This window comes from Trichechus manatus, unplaced genomic scaffold, assembly GCF_000243295.1.
Source record: "Trichechus manatus latirostris isolate Lorelei unplaced genomic scaffold, TriManLat1.0 scaffold00102, whole genome shotgun sequence".
Lineage (NCBI taxonomy): Eukaryota > Metazoa > Chordata > Mammalia > Sirenia > Trichechidae > Trichechus > Trichechus manatus.
The window spans coordinates 4775484-4795619 of NW_004444038.1; the positions used below are offsets into that span (position 1 = coordinate 4775484).

General features: G+C 36.2%; 1 protein-coding gene across 1 annotated transcript in view; it reads left to right on the top strand.

The window, feature by feature from the left end:
- The window catches only part of TNFSF13B (TNF superfamily member 13b), a 34740-nt gene extending 16641 nt beyond the window's left edge, over positions 1–18099 (top strand). Inside the window, exons 3-6 of the mRNA XM_004382938.2 lie at positions 3848–3904; positions 13172–13284; positions 13373–13523; positions 16832–18099. Of these exons, the coding sequence (XP_004382995.1) occupies positions 3848–3904; positions 13172–13284; positions 13373–13523; positions 16832–16944 (434 nt within the window). The 3' untranslated portion in view covers positions 16945–18099. The remainder of the gene's footprint in view (positions 1–3847; positions 3905–13171; positions 13285–13372; positions 13524–16831) is intronic.
- The last annotated feature ends 2037 nt before the right edge of the window (positions 18100–20136 follow it).

Sequence of the window (20136 nt, forward strand, 5' to 3'; positions counted from 1 at the left end):
CCAGCCACTCCTTGGAAACCCTATGGGGCAGTTCTACTCTGTGCTGACTAGCACATCATTATATCATAATCTTCAGAAATATATTCAGAAATTCGGACTCAGAAAGATCTTAATGTATGCTATTACTTTGTTTAGTGAAAAAGATAAATAATTCTGAACCTCTTGTCTAGTTCCCTTCAATTGTAGTGGAAGGAAACGTGTGTGAAAGACAAAGAAAACCAAACACAATGAATGAAGAGTTTTCAATTGTCTTCAATATCACGCTTCTTACATCAGACTATACATTTTTAAAATGCTTGTGGTTGGATAGCTATGCTTTGGAAGATCTTAAAATATAATATTACTTTAGTTTGGTCTACACTTTTTGGAGTAGTTCCTTGGCTGAGCAAAAATCTATAATCTAAGGTCAGATCTAGGTTGAATGGCAATGAGATTCCTAAAAGAATGAATCAGAGAAAAGTTGATAATAAGTATCAAATTTCTTGAAAGGAGGAGTTGAAATGTGAAGTGGTGGATAACATTAACAAGACCTAAGCAGCATTTAATGAGGCTTGATTGGAAAGTCCTGTTCTTATTTCTGAAAAAACTGGAAAGTCCAGTGGGTTTCTCTTGAATGGCAGGGCGTAAGGAAAGTTACCCAACAGCACAAGCTCCACTGAGTATAATTCAAATCCTTTCAGTGAACTTTCCTCTTGATTTCCCATTTTCTTTTCTGAAGAGCAGTTTTTGAAGTAACGTTTTCTCTCCCTAGCACATTTTTCTTCTAAACGTTAGATTTCTGCTACTCTATAATATGGTGCAATGGTCGAGAGCTTGGCTGCTAACCAAAAGGTAGGCAGTTTGAATCTACCGGCTGCTCCCTGGAAACCCTATGGGGCAGTTCTACTCTGTCCTACAGGTTCGTTATGAGTCGGAATCGACTCTATAGTAATGGGTTTGTTTTTTTTTTTGGTTTTATGTAGAATAGACCAATGTTTTTCAGTGTGTAGGTTCTGGCCAAGCTTTAGTTGGACTGCAGAGATTAAAATTCAGATATTTTCATATCAGCTTGGTAGTGACTAGGCATTGCTTATTAGGTAAACCTTTTTCAGTTTAAATAGACTAAGTCTTGGGTTTCACTACTACCAATGGAACTCCTACAAGAGTTTGGGGGAAACAGTCAGGGAAAGGGTTAATTGAAAGAGTAAACAATATGCTGTAGTGGCAACGCAGTGGGTAAGTACTAGGCTGCTAACCAGAAAGATCAGTGGTTCAAACACGCCAGCCCCTCTGTGGGAGAAAGCTGTGGCAGTCTGCTTCTGTAAAGATTCCAAAACCAAACCCAACCCACTGCCACTGAGTCGATTCTGACTCATAGTGACCCCACAGGCTTTCCAAGGCTATAAATCTCTGCCATATCTTTCTCCCGCAGAGCAGCTGGTGGTTTCAAACTGTTGACCTTTCCATTAGCAGTTAATTGCTTTAACCACTGCACCACTAGGGTTCCTTTTCAAGATTTATAGCTTTGGAAACCCTACGGGGCAGTGCTACTCTGTCTTACAAGGGATGACTATGAGTCAGACTCCACTCAACAGCAATGGGTTTGGTCTTTGGTTTAGCGTTTCTTTGGTGTCTTTATCAGCTTTGGTTGATATGCGTGCTTTCTCAGGGTGCTTCCATTATCCGGCCAAAGAAACTGGGAAATCCATTATGTTTCCCAGTTTCTTTGGCCGGATAAGAATAAAAATGCTAGCACTTCTAACTAATAGTAATAATGGCAGCAGTTTATTTTGCAATTATTATGTATCAGGTATGAGTCAGAATCGACTCAACAGCAATATGCTTTTTGTTTGGTATAGTGTTAAATATTTCATATGTATTAACAAATTTACTCTTTGCTATACATATATGCAAATGATAATCAAGGAAAGATGGAAAGTTTGTAAACCGGGCTCTGAATTTCATCAGCTTCGTGTGCTCTGATTAACCTTTATATCCCTCACAGAACGTGTAGTGGTGCCTTGCGAATAGTAATTACTTAGTAAGTGTGAGTTGAAGAAATAGGACACATTTTAGAAACAATGGCTTAATAGGTCTAATCTAGATACTATGCACTTGATGTCTTAGCTTCTTTGTATATTTTGCTATTGTTTTCTTACAAGCTGTCCTTATTCCCAACTATTCTGTCTTGTCAGGATTCTTTTACATAGTTTCTGCTCAGTCAACAGCACTTCTGAATCATGTTTTCCCTCTGGCACAAAAGGGGTTTGTTGCCTGTGGCTACAGCTGCTTTACAAGATCAATAAAGGGATTCACAATGTGAACAAAATGCTCTGCTTCTACTGAAATTATCAGCTAAACATAAAAAGATGTTAGAAAATTTCATGGGCATCAAGAAATTGCAGAGTTTAATGTTGTATTTCCGTCTTTAAATACCAAGGGAAATGTAACAGATTTTCTTATGTAAAGGATCACTCCGTTAAAAGTATTCTTTTTAAACTGACGCATTTTCACAGCCTCAGAATATCATTTAGTGGCGAGTTCCATTATTGCAAGCTTTCAGTATGAGTCATGTTTCAGTGAATCCCTTTGTTTAGATAGGCGTTTGGCACTGTGTTAATATCTTAAAATATATTCATTGAGAAACATTTTTTAAAGTATTACTTTAACTCTGAATAAAATACTTGCTAGACAATAATCTAAACTATTGTTTAATTTAAAGCATACTAGCTTAGATTTATATATGATATTTTTTCATAGGTATTTACTGCCTTTTTCTTCCTTCAGATCCAGAAGAAGATGTACTTATTTTGCTTTTACCTGAAGGCATTTGTCTTAATCGAATGCAATTGTTATTTACTCTCTAGAATAGTCTCTGAAATATTCTACGTGTAATATGGGATGTCTATGGACAATGTTTCCCAGAAATTGTACTGATGATGCAGTTCACTGAAGTATTCCATATTATTTTTAAAAGATGCTCTGTCTCTTTCTGTCTTTGGTATAAAATACTTTACCAAAGGCAGACCTTTTGGGTTAAATTCTGGATCTGTCATGTTGTAGCTCTGAGGTCCTGAACAAGTTATTTACACTTTATAAGCCTTAGTTTCCAATACCAAATATTTAGGATTTCTGTGAAGATAAAATGAGATGCTGCATACCAAGCCTTAGTCCGTTGTCTGGATTCCCATCTGCTCAATGAACGTTAGCAATCGTTTATGTTCTCAGTGGGGTTTGCAGTCATATTTCAGTAGTGGTGAATCATCATTTAATGCTAGAAATTTTTTAAACAAAAGATTATTTTAAAATTATCTGGTAGTTTAATAATTATTTCATGTATTTGATAGATTGAAAAATAAATGACTAAATTTGCTTCTATACATGCAACGCATTTTAAATCAAATTAGGTTAAACTCTAAGGAGCCCTGGGGGCATAGTGGTTAAAGCGCTCGGCTGCTAACGGAAAGGTCAGCGGTTCCAAACCACCAGCCTCCTCTGCATGGGAGAAAGATGTGGCCGTCTGCTCCTGTAAAGATTACAGCTTGGAATCCCTATGGGCGTTTCCACTCTGTCCTATAGGTCACTGTGAGTTAGAATCAACCCAAAGGCAACAAGTATAGGGTAAACTGTAAAGCCGGTGTACTTACTGTATTTCAAGAGCATATGGAGTTTTTCTTAAAGTATCATGAATTTCAAGTACATTGTGTATTATTTGTGGATACATTTCAGAAAGCAACTTGAAGAACAATATGCAAGTATTTTAAAAAGTATATTTGATTCAGTGTTTCAGGAAGAATTGGTTTATAAGCATCTTAGTTACCTTATTATTTATACTCAAGTAACTAAATAATCTATTTTTGCTTTTTAGTCACTCAGGACTGCTTGCAACTGATTGCAGACAATGAAACACCTACTATACGAAAAGGTAATAAAACGGCCTCAGTGCTTTTCCCACACAGGATTCAGCCTGGATACTTGTTAGTTCCAAGTCTAAAGACCGTGTTTGAACTACACGTCAAACTAACCATCTGTCTCAGAATTTCTTATAATCAAATATAGAATAGTAAACTTAAATTTATTCAGAATGATCGGGGAGTAAATGTTTAGGCTAGTTCTAACATTCTAATGATCAGAATTACTGTAGGGATACCATATTGGTTTAGAAATTGTCAAATAACTAGAATACGATAAACCCCAGTACTAAACTCCATATAATTTTTAATTATTTAGAAATCGTTCTGGCTTCTATAATGACTCAGGATCATCTTCACAAACGTTACTTCTTATATTAAGTTTTAGAAATCCTAATCAAATGAAACTGAACATGGAAAGGTTTTATAATTGTATGAAAATGTCCATTGATTTCTTTGTCATGTCAAACTACTTCTTTATAATTTAACATTTTTCTCATAGACAGAGAATGCTTTAAACTACTTTGATTATTCAAAGTTTTTGTCAGCTTGGATTCTAGACAATACAGAGTTTTCTATAATGGCCTGGAACCAGGTTCATGGAGAATAAACATTAACCTCATCTCCGAAAATGTTTCACACAGAATGTTAATCCAGAGAAATGGTCCATGAAGTAGACTTTTTATTGTCAAACAAGTTTGGAAACACAATATTCTACTCATTTTTCTTTAAGGTCACAAGGCGTGTTACATGTTATTGAATTGGAGAAGTCCTAGTGTAAAAAAAAAAAAGACTTGTTTAACTTTATTTAATCCAGCTTTTTACAAATTCATTGGACCATGCCATTGTAACACGTATGAACATCATTTTGGAAGCAAGATACTTTTGAAATGGCTGGTTGATACAAGATAGCTAATTAACAAAAGTGTCCTAGGAAAAGAACTATTCATTGATTCACGCACACATTCATTTATTCATTTATGTTACACAGGTTGATTTAGAAGGTACAGCGTTTCAGTTACTATATAGGCACTGGGGGGAATAGCAGTGAATAAAAGAAGCATAATTCCCTACTTTCATGAAGCACACCTTCTGATGAAGGGAAAACAGGAAAAAAAAAATCCCACAAGTGGACATGTAAACTATAGAATGAAAGATAGTGATAGATGCTAGAGAAAAATAAAGCATGGAAGAGATGAAGGAATTTTTGTGTTGAGAACCACATAGTGGGTTTGGGAGTATCAGGAGGTTAAGCTAGGGAGACAGGAAAAGAGAATCAAGAACTAGTAGAAACAATGAACTTGAATTAGCCTTTGTAATGATAACCTTTGAATGCTCTTTTGCATCTGTGTTTTCCGAGTTGTAAGTTGGGTTTCTCCGTTTGACTTCAATTATCGTAAATGCAGCACAAGTACTTAATTATTTGAAACTCTATCATTATTTATCACTCTGCATTTTCTAAAAACACAAGTTTGCAGCTTTTAATAGACAGCAAATTGTTTCCTAAGAATGTAAACAAAGCCACAAGAATACCCTAAGGACAAAACATAAAGTTTTAAAAAAAATTATTTGGAAAAGGTTTGCATTACACGTTTGGCAAGAAGGGGGAAAAATGCAGTAAATTACACAAAAAGATAGAGCTGTTACTCCGTTGTGAGTGAGAAATGTACACCGTTATCTTTGAGTGGTGCCTGCATTGCACTGATTAAGCAGTTCTTCCCCGTGGCACTTGGACCCTCTGGACCCATGGATGGTCTTTGTGATGCCAGCAAACCTCTGGGAACAGTATGTAAATAGTGAGCATGGGCATTTTAGCAGGAGGACAGTTCAAACATTTCACTTCGGTAAAAAAGATTGTAGTCCATGAAATATTTTGACTTGGACAGACCCAGGAGAAGTCTTTCTGGGAAAGGTACATCATTTAAAGTCTCATGTTACGCATTCCAGAGGCTCAGAGGTCCAAAGACGGGCTATTTTCAACTCGTTTTTCGAATCTCCACAGTTGTTATAGGAATCCCATAGATTTGTCCAGACAGGCAAAGGGAGAACCAGGACAGAGCAAAGGCAAGTGGCGTAAAACAGAAAAAGGCAAAAACTCATGTCTCTCCTATTTAGTTATTTTTTGATTTTTTGATTTTTTAATTTAATTTTTTGAGTAGGTTTTACCTTCACGTGTTGCAAATAAATATAAAAAAAAAACACAAAATGTATAGATCTAAAACTCTTGCCCTTTCTATCCATTCCTGTCCACCCCCACCTCACAAGTTGCCACTTTTATTGTTTACTATGTGGACAGAGGACCCATGGTGGCGCAGTGGTTAAGAGCTCAGGCTGCTAACCAAAATGTCAGTTGTTTGAATCCACCAGCCGCTCCTTGGAAACCCTATGGGGCAGTCCTACTCTGTCTTACAGGGTCGCTGTGAGTCAGAATCAGCTTGATGGCAATGGGTTTGGTTTTTATGAAGACTGTAAAAAAAATTTTATGCAACCATAAACAGATTATATTTCTGACTTCCGTCCATCTTATACTAGATTAAAATACCACACATATGGGACAAACAATTTGAAAACAAGATTTTAGATTCTAGCCTGCTTTCTTCACTTAACAATGCGTATTGCAGCTATTTCAATGTCTGTACATAGCATCCTCATTATTTTAAATAGCTGCATAGTATTCCATTGTATGGATTTACCATAATTTATTTAACTAGCCCCCATCAATAGACTTCTGGGTGACAGTATTTTGCTATAGCAGTGCTTCAGAGAATAACTGTGTACATTCTTTATTTTATGTGTCAACCTATTTGTAGTACAAACAGCCAGAAGTTGAATTTTGACAGATACTGCCAAGTGGCCAGTATAAAGCAAATAAACCAAACCTGTTGCCATTGAGTCCTTGGGGGTTATAAAACCTCATACAATCACAGGCTACGTAAAAGACTGACTGTGTGTGGCTTTGTCAACAATCAGTGTCATCAAAATTTTGGGTTTTATCCAATCTGATAGGTGAAAAATAGTATCTCATTGTAACTTAATTTGCTTTTCTTTTAATATGAACTGTATTGACTATCTTTTCATGTGTTTTAAGAATCATTTGTATTTCTACGAACTGTTTTTATATTCTCTCAATTTTTCTTTGCTATTTTTATTTCATTTTCTATGAGCTGTCTGTTCATACCTTTTCTCGCTTTTTAATTGGGTTATTGGTCATTTTTATATTGATTTCTGTGAGATCTGTATATGTTAAGGAAATTAGTTCTCTGTTTTATAAATTGCAAATATTTTCCCCCATATTGTCAGTCGTCTTTTCGATTTTAAGGTTTGTTTTTTTTCAACTCGAATCTATCAGTATCTTTTTACACTTTCTAGATTTGGAGTTGTGGTTAGACAGGCCTTTGGCACTGCAAAGTTATAAAGGAACGCCCCCAAGTTTCTTCTGAAATTTTTATGGTTATTTTTTCTATTTAAATATTTTATCTATTTGCAGTTTATTCTGGTATGAAATGTGAGCTATGGAATCAACTTACTTCCTTTTCCAGAGGACTACCCTTTGTTTCAACATACGTATTCAATAGACACTTTTTCCCTCCACTGCTTGGAGAGGCTACCTTTAACATATATGAAATTCCTGCATTTATTTGTGTCGGTTTCTTACTTTTCTTCCATTACATTGATTTGTCTCTTTAATTTTAGTTATTAAGACTTTCTAACATTTTATTATTTGGTAAGTCTCATTTGCCCCTGGGTTTGTTTTCATTTCCAAGGTTTTCCTTAGTGTTATTGTTTATTTTTCCCGTTATGAACTGTAAAATCAACTTGTCTAGTCAAAAAGAAAAAAAAAGCTTCTGGTTTTTTTTTTTCTGGATTCCTGCTATATTTAAAAATTTATATAAAATATCCTCATGATATTAAGTGTTCCAATTAAATTCAGTTCAAAAGCGTGATATGTATTTATACACGTTCTGTCTTCCTTTGTGTCTTTTAAGTGTGTATTGAAGTTTTCTTCATAAAGTTCTTGTATATTGCTTGTTAATTTTCATATGAGGTGTTTTTTCATTTCTGGTGCTATAGTAAGTGAAGATATCTTTTTTCATCATAGCATCTAGCTGGTTATTGTTCTTGTAGACAAAATTCTTCAATTCCATGGTGTGCCTTTTCAGTATTAAAGTTGAAAAGCCTTCTTTCTCTCGGTTTGCCTTTGCCTAATATGCTTTTGCCGGAGATTTTATTTTTAACCTCCCTGAAATGATTCCTTTTCAGTAAGTTACATTTATACAGCGTAGAGTTGCGCTTTGATTTTGAGCTCATCTTAAAATCATTTTCATTTATCGTATGATTTGATTGCATTTGCATTTATTTACTTCAGAGATATGATTGATCCATAGTCTATCATATTATGTTATGTCATGTTCTTTTTACACTTTATCAAAAAGGTTTCCCTATTGTATTTTTAAAACAGTGGCTCACTGCATAGACTGTTTGCTTTGCTTTCCACATGTGGGCATAGCTCCAGTGTTTGCCTTTCTAATTATAGCTTCAGACAGTATCTCTCAGTTCCCTTCTCGGTCTATGATAAAATTAGTGTGATTCCTCTCTCTTCCCTTTATCCTTCCTCTCTTCCACCTTCTATTTTTTTATTAGCGGCATTATATTCATTAATGTTTCTCTGCACACTGTTAAAATGTTCATATTTCTACTGCTTGATAATGTGAACTTTAAATGCGATCCCTTGAGCCCCAGCTGCCAAGAATGAGGCAAGTGATGAGTTTACCCCCAATATTTTTTTCCTTCTACCATTGTATGTATTTAGTAAACATTACTAACAATAAGATGTACAAAAAAACCCAAAAAACAGACGGGTATGAGTGCGTTCGTCATAACTCAAATATGCCGTAAGTCAGGGACCACCTGTATTTACTGCTTGTTTATTGTGAGTCAGTTATAGTGTTAGGTCCTGGGGAAAAGACAGTAAACCAAACATGGATAGTCCTTGACCTCAGAGACGTTAGAATCTGAGATATGGATTGTTTGAAGAAAAAAAAAAAAGGAAAGGAAAAAAGAAAAGTTTCATTCTTCTTTGATTGTGGCATCACGTGAGAAGGATTGGTACCATGAAAGTAATCGCCTTCAACTTTATCAGTTTATATTTTACAACAATGACAATCATTATAGTAATTCTTTCAGCACTCATGAGTCAAAGGTGCTTTGCATACATAATCTAATTGAAGCAGAACTTTAAAATATGTTACAATCTTTTAACTGAAATGATATCATATAAAAAAAGTGATGATAATTTTCCCTTTGTGATTTGTAATTGAAGTTCACTGACTATTATTACCAGTATGGCACTGGAAGGTTTCTCATTTAAGAAAAATGATCCCAGAGCCCTACTTTGGGAACAAGTAATTGGGGTGACCAGCCTTGCCCCGTTTTAGGGGGACATTAACTGTCGGTGAGAGACAATCACTGGAGTAATTCATGGGAGCATTTAAGAGGAACAGACAATAGCAGGTGCTGAAGAAGATCTGTGATGTCTCTCCACCCATCCTCTCTCCCATTTTTTCTCTTCCCTCCTTTCCATCATCCCTCCCTCCTTCCTTCCCACTCTCCTTCACACAACCCCCTCCTCTGTCTATGGGAATATTAACTTCAAGGTCTGCCTGAAGGAAATGTTCATTTTAACGTGAATCCACCGTATGATTTCTTCGGTCTTAACACCTAGGTTTCTTAAGTCTTTAGAAATGTTCAGAAAATATGAAGTTCTGGTTTTCTGTTCTTCTCTCAAATCCTGTTTAAAAAAAATAAATAAAACATGGTTGATTTGCCTTGGGAGCGCTGTATGCTGTAGACATATGTATTTAACCATCATGTTTATGGAATGTGGAATCCATGGTCTAGCCCCACATCATAGTGTGCCACTTTATGAAAATCCACAGAATTTTCTTTTCTAATCTCAATTCTAGGAAGAGTGGTTCTTCTCTTAAGCTAATGGTATATTGTTTCTTGTGGATTCTGTAAATCTTATAAGAGATTTTGCCATCCTTTTTCTGCAATGAGCAAGATAAAGTTTGGAAACATGTGTGGCCCACCATTACCAATTATAGAAGAACTTTTTGAATGGGACTTTAGACCAACTACTACAATTTCATTCTACTATTCTTATATTGCAGTTTTCCTAATTTGTGACTCGGTTGTTTTTATATCACTTTATTCATGCTTCCCAAATTTCCCAGTCTCTAACCCTAAGATTTGCTCTTTACTTCAATATTCACACAACCTACGGGTAAGACTCCAGCGTGCTTACAGTTTAAATTCATGATACACTCTCTTCATGGGTATTGAGGAGCCTGGGTGGTGCAGCAGTTTGCAATCTGCTAATATCGTAAGGTAGGCAGTTCAAACCCACCCAGTCGCTCTGTGGAAGTAAGGCCTGATGATCTGCTTCTGTGACAATTACAGCCAAGAAAACTCTATGGAGCGGTTCTACTCTGTAACACATGGGGTCACCATGAGTCAGGGGCCAATGTAACAACAGCTAACAACAGTGGCTATTGATGAGTCTCTGTGTGTTGCAGTTACTGTATTTTTTACACAAATAACACACACGTTACGTGTTTTTTGCAAACCGCAAAATCCCCTGCACAATATTCACAAAAGTGCGATACAAAAATATTTTTACACATGGTGGAGACCAAAATTAAAAATTTTTTTTTCTATCCGATGTATATAATGTTACTGGGATAAAACTGATCTCATGGCAACTTCATTTAAGGTAGGTATTTTCCTAAACCAAGCGCAAGCAGTGGTGAACGGGATGGGCTCAAGATGGAAATGGGACGCCACGTTGAAACCAAAGTGTATGGATGCACGAAGAGCTAGAAATGATTAAGTAAGAAATGATCCTAGGCCCAAAACTACAAGAACAAGATGTTGTTTATATTTTATTGCTTTCATAAATCTTAAACTGAAACATAATTTTTGATAATCAAGGTCTTTGAAATCAACAAATAAAAGTCACCAGAAGAAATTGTATTTTCATCTTAAAATACGCCATTTTGGTTTATTCATTCATTACCATCATCAGTGGTTCTCATTCTCATGGAAAGGCCATTCCTTTTCATGAATTTAGAAATCCAGCTGAAATCCTCTTTGAAATCTGGGATTCCTTTCATTTGCTAGAAACTTCGCTTTGATCTGACTTGCAACAGGAGAGACAGCTTGATTTTGTTCCTTTCGAGAAATAATCAACTCTTTTAAGTCATTCTCCAACTCAGGCCATTTCACTTTGGGCCCCCAATGTGCATGTTTTCACGGATTCATTTTCTCCAGCTCCTTTTTCTCCTTTGTCCATTCACAAATGGACAACTCTCCTTTTCGAACTCTCCTGCTGCCGCTCTGTTGCTTGTTTCTTCTGCCCTCACAACGTATGAAGTCGGTGGTGTAGGATTTGCATTTAATTCCTGGAGTGATCCTAAAGAGTTCTAAGATTTAGATTTATAAACAGAAAAAAATGTGTTCCATATAATCAATAATTGGTGAGTTCTAGTAAAGTGATCACAAAATTCAAAAGTGAGGTGTCCAAGAAGCAAGAGTCTTTATACATGCTTGAAAGCATATGACTAAGGTGACTTATTTATAATCATTGATCAAAGACATTGGTGCTACCAAGACATGGTTTGACTATGAAATAAGTAGACCTAATGTAGCTTAATGGTTTCACTTAAGATGATCTGACAAGGTTTTCACAGTCTACTGTTGAGCTAAGAGCATTCCTATATCACTTTTGCTTTGTTTACTCCTCCAATTAAAAGCCAGAGTTGGAAGACAACAACTGTGATAATTATGTCAGTGAAGATTGAATGGAGATTCCTGTTGATAGCTACTTGATACCATTTATGCCAGTGCAGGCTTCGATTTGTTTACGCTTCCAACTGATAGCACATGATTTATGGACGGGCTTCTGTAGGTTCAAGGTTCCGACTGACAACTCAAAATCGATGGGGATATAATCATCAATTTAAATTAATAGAAACAAATGCACAGTTTCAATCGCTTATTTTCCAATTACTGGGGTACTACCAAACAAGATCCACGAGTTCTTGACCATAGCTTATAACTTTATTATACAAATATGATCAAAAGTTACATTTTTAGACTATTGAATGAGGATGAATAAGGCAGAAATACACTTTTGGAAATGTCATGTGACATGTGTGGTGTATGAGCAAAAAAATGCCAGAACTTTTTAAACATGATTTTGTCATTTTCACACATTATGTGTGTGTGTGCGTTATTTGTGTGGGTGCACTATTTGTGGAAAAACACAGTAATTCGCCTGGCTTGTTAACCCAAAAGATGAAGATTCAAATTCACCCAGAGCTGCCTGGGAAGAAAGGGCTGGAAATCTACTTCCAAAAAATTGGAGACCCCATCCTACCTCAATTACTCAATTCTCTTCTTGTCTACTCACTTCTATCAGCCACCGCCTTCTTTCTGCCCCATGTCATCCTACCCTCGGGCACAGTGGCTTCCCTCTGACTCCCCAAGTGAAGTTTGAGGCATAAATCCATTGCCCTCGAGTAGATTCTGACTCATAGCGACCTTACAGAGCATAGTAGAGCTGTCTCATAGGATTTCCAAGGAATGACTGGTGGATTTGAACTACCAACCTTTTGGTTAGCAGCCGAGCCCTTAACCACTGCACCACCAGGGCTCCTTGAGGGAGAGTGGAGGAGAATTAAACAACCGAATGGAAAATCTCTTAAACTTGAATATCACAGATGCTGTTAACATTTCCTACCAAATACCATGTTTTAGTAACTTTCATTCTTCTCAGGCCCTGCTGCCATGTTGAGGGGTGGTGGGAGGGTTGCTTCCTCCCAATACCCTTTGCTAAACTGTTCACATCCCCGCTCCTCCTCTCTGAGAACCAAAGAAAAGCTGAAACTCTCTTAGTATGCTATTCAAAGAAATTTTAGTGCATTTTCTCCCTCAAATCCTCCCATTCAGACCATCCCTTATTAAGAAAATAGCTAAAATAAAGAAGAAGAAACCCAGTCATTCAAATGAAGTGTTAGACTTGAGTTCCTGATTCCAACAGTTGCCTGGGTTAACATGTAAACAATGGCTGAGAAACCAGTGGGACATTGTAATTTGTCTTCTTTTTATTTTCTTTTTCATATGGAATTCTCCTCTAAGCTTCCGATTTAGTTCGGCAACTAAACGGAGGTGAACGATTGCTTTTCTGTTCCTTTTCTTATATGTCATTCTCTTAATTGTAGGCTCTTTCACGTTTGTACCATGGCTTCTCAGCTTTAAAAGAGGAAGGGCCCTAGAAGAGAAAGAAAATAAAATATTGGTCAAAGAAACTGGTTACTTCTTTATCTATGGTCAGGTATGTTCAAACCTGAATCCTGCGTCCCCGGTAGAATGTCCCCCATTTTGTACTCGCTTCTGACAGAGTTTTTTGTTTCATTTTTCAGGTTTTATACACGGATAACACCTTTGCAATGGGACACTTAATACAGAGGAAAAAAGTCCACGTCTTTGGGGATGAATTGAGTCTGGTCACTTTGTTCCGATGTATTCAAAACATGCCGGAGACACTACCCAATAATTCCTGTTATTCAGCTGGTAAATAATATGTTTCCGATCTGCTTATTGTGAAATGAAGATACGCTGTGCTGTTAATCTGCACTCCACAATACAAGAGGAAAGGTGGTATACTCAAGGCCAAATAGATTAAAAAACATGCCTCCACACACTGTTTTTTATGATCTTGAGTAATAAGTTAGCGCCTTTTCACTGAGACAGATACAATCTTTACTAATGGTTTTATTATTTTTATGTAAATTTAGAAAAGGCGGTAACTTCACAGCCTGGAACACTGAGGAAAGTTCTCCCTGTGTTTTCCTCAACATGTAATTGCAACAAAAATAATAACTCTAACATAATCACAGAGTGCCGGGCACTGTTTTATTTACTTTACATACGCTTGCTCATTTCATTCTCTTCATTTAAGAGATGTAGAGTCTGAGGCACAGAGAGGTAATGTAAGTTTCCCCAGGATGCAAAGCTACGAAGTTTTTAAGACTTGGTGCAAACCAGCCAGTCTGTTTACATAGCATCAGTCACATAGCTCCTTTACGCTGCTGAAGAAATACCCTGGTTTCATTTGAGGGGTAGAACATGTTGCAGAATCGCTTCTCCACCTACTCACATATGATATTTTCATACAGGTGACATCTGGTTTAAATGGACACCAGGCAGGTGAATTCCGGATGTGAAAATGTAGGAGCAAACCTGTGTTAGAACTTGGCAGCTGTGAAGGAATGGAGAGGCAGGTCTCCTTTGTCTGAGGACTCTTTTGGGAATAACTGCTAACTTAGTCCCGGGGTGGTGCAAACAATTAAGCGCTCGGCTGCTAACAGAAAAGTTGGCAGTTTGAGTCCACCCAGAGGTGCCTTGGAAGAAAGATGTGGTGATCTGCTCTTGAAAAATCAGGCCTTGGAAACCCTGTGAAGCATTGTCCTACTCTGACGCACATGAAGTTGCTATGAGTCAAAGTCAACTTGACGGCAACCGGTTTGGGTTTTTATTCTTGATTTTAATTTTGGGCGATAATTTCAAATTAACCAAGGCTGGTCTTAGAAAAACAAACAAAAAAATTCACCTTAAATACATTTGTTCCTCTGGTGATTTTTACCGAATTTGTCCAGAACCCTGGGGGATGTCTTCAGATCCGGACAGTTACCACAAACAGCAGCGTGAAATACAGGACAGGTGATTCGTCGTCCATTTCAAGGGCTTTTACAAACAAATGCACAACGAATGGCTTAGAAAAGAAGGAAAAGAGTTCCTAAAACTTGAGATGATGTCATTTGTGGATCTGCAGTCAAAACAATAGTTTTGAGGGCGTGGGGAGGAAGTTTACTCAAGTGGAACTCCCTAATTTACGTAACAAAATGTTCCCCTGGGCCCAGTGGTGACCAGTATCTTGGCACTTCTTAATGCTTACAAATGGTGAGGCTGGTCCAATATATTATTTACATTCATTACGCCTTAGAGCTTTACAACTCACTCTTGTTAACATTGTCTGATTGTCTGCTCCTCTCACGTATTTTTTTCTGTTAGAGTACTCTGCCAGGTTTCTCAGGTGCTTGCGATTTAAGAATAACTTGCTTTTAAAGATATTTCTCAGTGCTAATAAATGAGCATTATTGACAAGAAACATTCTCTAGGAAGTTTCTAGTTTTCAATTTTAATTTTTTTCTAGGGTGAAATTGTTTAAAATCATTAAATGTACACGTGAGTGTATTAGTGCACGAAGTGCTTCCCTAGTAACCCGAAAAAAAAAATAACTGTGACCATCTTAAGAATAAGGTACGACAAGAAACCAAGGAACCGAGGCAGAAAGTTTTTCGTTATTAGTAGATCGAATATGACTTTTGTAGGAAAACATATAGCTGACTGCTACAGTCTGGAAGAATTCAGACTCCTGAATGTTAATATTATTTAAAGCTCTGCGATCTATAGCCATTGCCAATATATGAGATCATTTTCAATCACTATGATTGGAGCCCTGGTGGTGCAGTGGTTAAGAGCTACGGCTGCTAACCAAAACATTGGCAGTTCAAATCCACCAGCCACTCCTTGGAAGCCCTATAGGGCAGTTCTGCTCTGTCCTACAGGGTTGCTATGAGTCGGAACTGACTCGCAACGATGGGTTTGGGTTTTTAGGATAATGACTCATCTATTCAACAAATTTTGGTCTTTTCTTGCTATTTAAGGTAGTTCTCAAATGTTTTCCCAATTCTTGAAAGTGTACATACTACTGGTAACAATACCTAAAAATACTTTCCTTTGTTTGCTGTCTTTCTTTGCCCATTAAAAAATAAAACAAGACCTTTGGGGACAGAAAATTTTGTCATTCTTGACCACTGATCTATCAGTGTCTATAAAGGTGTTTGGCACATACTTCAGTGTCCAATAAATAAACACTGGCTGGTTGTGGACCAAGTAAATCTGGATGCTTTGGTTTTGAGGATCGAGTAGCTGTTAACATAGATGCATGTATTCATGTAAATAAATCTACAGTGTTTGTTAATGAAACAGTACAACGTTTTAAATTGTTTATCAAAAGTGTTAGGAATTCTGATACTAGTTTGTCAGTTTCTTCATTTCTTTTTCTTCTCTTTCTTCCCCTGCATATCTTTCTTTTAAAATGGGGTCAGGAATTACCTGATATACCAAGTATAGTTCCCGAATTGTATTTTATATTCCTGATTCACTGACTACGTCACTGTTTTCAGGCACATGCAGATTTATTGGTCATTTTTGAGGACTTCATTACTTTTTACTTATGATTACGAAGACGAACTTAGTCATTTAAGGAAACATAAATATAGAAGGCTATAAAAAATAATCCAAATGGCTCCTAGTTTCAGTCTGGACTCTAGAGAAAAAAAGTATGTTAAAAAATGTGCTGTGTTAGCAAATGGTGTTCTGGTTTTTGCTTTTTTATGTTAGAATATACGCACATTTAAAATTACAATTGGAACTATGCATTAGGTATACGTGTGTTTGCATTTTTATTTGATATTATTGTTAGAAGTTTTCCTTCTCAATAAAATTAAGCCAAAACTGCCTTTAACTCTAGCATATTCCATCAATGATTTACTTAACTATTTTTGCTTAAAGTTGGGCGTTTCTTTCCAGAACTTTCATTTATAAACTGTCGGTGATAAATACATTCATATGTTATGACTCGTTATGCTTATTTCTTGTTGTTTTTAGGCTAGGAGAACAGCAACTGGTTTGGAAGTTCATTGACGTATTTTGAAGTGTGAATGCCTATGTTATTTCCAAAACAAAATAGTTTACTTTTTTTTTTTTTCCCATTTGACAACCATTTAAAGTTCTTGTGAATCATTCTTTTCCAGGCATTGCAAAGCTGGAAGAAGGAGATGAACTTCAACTGGCAATACCACGAGAAAATGCTCAAATATCCCAGGATGGAGATGGCACATTTTTTGGTGCGTTGAAGCTGCTATGACCTACTCACACCACGCCTGCGGTTATGATCTTCCCTGTCTCGGTGCCTCTAAGGAGAAAATGCTTAACTGGAAATGCCAAAGGAAAAGAAAAAACGGTAGTCACCATAGCCTTTCCTGTGATGTGTTTGGTTTGGTTTGCTGAAGCTAGACCAAAACAGGAAATTTAACAGCCAGCCACAGCCAGCGTGCCACGTGAATTACGAGAACTAGAGCACATTTAAGGAAAGATAGAATTAGACAAACTTTTCGCTATAATGACATATTGAACAATTTGGTCATAGCTTCTTGCCTTGGAAGATGCACACGATTGAAAGGGGGCAATAACAAGTTCTCCAAAAGTGGTAGTCCGTAATTTACAAGCGCCCACATCTATAGGATATTAAGAAATTTTTGTGAAATCTCAGTGTTTTCTTCTATTTTTATGTTAATTACATCCTTACTTTTCCGGTTAAAATTGTGGGAAGTAAAAAAAAACCTTCTAGAACCTTGCATGAGATGCAAGAAGTGACTAAAGTTTCCATTTAAATGTAAAACAGTTGGACCAAAAATAGGATGCACGTGCTATTTAAGTCTTTTAGGTTTATTTCAAATTTACAGTTTTTATTACTAATATTATACGTTCCTGATGGGCTTTTCCCAAATACTCTTCACAGGAGGAAAAGACTCCCCTCATGTGTATACACACCCATGTGCATTTTTTGTAGTTAATTTCAGTTCCTTCAGAAATTTTTTATGTAGGACATTGCCAATTCATGCATATGTAAAGCAGTAATTGAAAAAGCAATTGTAATCATTCATATGTTAAAAACAAAATCTCCAATAGAAGTTAAGAGAGACGAGAGACGTTTATAATAATGGAGTATTGTTTCCCTTTATTTTCTGTTATTTTGTTCCGAACTGCTGCTACTGTCGTTCACATATTCCAGCTTTAAAAAAAAACAACGTACGTTATTAGCTTTACAGAATTTGAAGCTTAATTAAAGTTCCTGAAACCCTGAAGTCTGTTATATGCCATGTGCTGATTATAAAGATTATGGTTTACTGGAAGATATCATCTTAATTTTCACTTTATAAAGAGTTATACTTGAGAATGCTGTAATACTTATCTTTTATAACATCAGTTTCCTTTTATTTTGCTTGGCCTTTTTTTTTTTTTTACTTCATGAATTTAAACAGTAAGTGAAAGAATAGTTCCCCAGTCTGTATTAAAATATTTTTAAGATGTAGTTTTCTAAGCAAACTAAGAAAATGATTTATATTTTATATCTAAAATAAAATTTGCTTAAAACTTTGATTTCTATTAATCTTTTCTTTTTAAGAAAACATTTGCAATTTATTTTGTTTTTTTATAATATTATAATAAAAAAAGAAGAAGTGATAGGCCTGGAGGGGCAGTTTAGATGCTGGGAGAAGTGGTTAGCAATTTTCCTAGTGTTGCTGCTAATCTGAATTGCCCAATAAAAAGTTCAGTACCTTTGCATCATTGTCTGGGGGAGTTTGCCTAACTTTGCTCATCTTTTGTTTTTTCAGCGTATAACTACATGGCATTTGAAAAATCAGGGGCCTATTTCTGAAATATTACAAAGTAATATGTGTTAGAGCATGACAATAAAATATCTGAGAACATGGATATTTTCCATACTTAAAAAAGATTTAATTTAATTCAACACTACATATGTATATATATATATAACGCTATAAAGTCAATACTATTTCTTAGAACATAAGGTAAAAAAAAATAGTACATTACAATCGTCTCACATACTAAGCTATTGTGCTCTACAGCTTACATTTTAAATGACTTAGCGTATTTTGTCAGAAGATGTAGAATGCAGCCACATAAAATATTCTTAAATCTTATTTTACTTTCAGTTTAAACCAGAATTGCAATGTGTATCCTATTTTCCTTGTATGTAAAATTGTGAGGAAAATTAGTCTTTGGTTAAGCAAAAGTTTATCTAAATATCAGCAATTAGAATTAAGATTGGGTATATGCCAGTCACATATGGGGATCTCCATTGTAGCAGTAGTTGCCAGAGGTCCTTCTCCTTTACCTAATTTATTTTAGGAAAAAAAGCTGTTATATTGGGATTTCCTACAACAGAACATTTTCTAAGGTTTAAATGTATGGCCCCAGCTGAGGTAATTTTTGGTCCTAAATCCCAGATCAAGCGTTGTGATTACAGATAACTACTTCTTTGCTATTAAATTGTTTTCTCGTGGGGAACTAAATGAGTTAGCAGACCACAGGTGAACTGATTGTGGGCCTGCGTGGCTCCTGGAGAAGTAAGCTATACTGTAAAAGAAGCTGTGAAAAGAGGTCTTCCCAGTGTCATTTGTAACAGATGCAGCAATATATTGTTAGAAGAATTTAACAATTCCTTTTGTAATCTGAATTATGAGTCAGGAAACACCACTCTAAAGACTTCCCTGCCCTAGGAGAGATGTTACAAACATATGAACAGTTGACCAATGCAGGCAGTGGATATATATTTTTTAGGCTCAAATGTTGCTTTAAAATTTTTGAATTGGTTTCTAACAAAAAAGTCTAGACTCATCACATAAAATAGGACTTCTTAACTTCTTTCCAAAAATATGTTATTTTAAGACATTGAAGGAAAATGTATAACATCTATGTGATAAAATGCAAAATCTTAAGGGTACAGCTTAACACATTTTTACAAAGTGAAGATACTCATGTAACCGCACCCAAATCTCAGTACAGAACATTGACAACATCCAAAAAGCCTCTCCCCATCTTTAACCACCTGCCTCCCCGCAAACATTACCATCGGATTTCTGTCATCAAGGAATCACTTTGCTTTTTTCATTTTGAACTTTATATAAATGGTGTCATATAGGATGCACTCTTTTGTACGTGCTCTCTGCCTGCATTTCTCTGTGAAATTCTTCCATGTTGGTGCATGAAGCAGTAGTTCATTCCCCTTCACTGCTGAACAGAATTCCATTCTGTTGATATGTCACAATGTTTTTACCTATTCTACTGTTGAAGGGCCTTGGGACTATTTCCAGTGTGGGGCTATTATGAATAATGTTTCTATGAATAGTCTTTTAAAATATTTTGCGGAACCTATGGGGCCCTGGAAACACTCGTGGTGTAGTGGTTAAGAGCTACGGCTGCTAACCAAGAGGTCGGCAGTTTGAATCCACCACACGCTCCTTGGAAACCA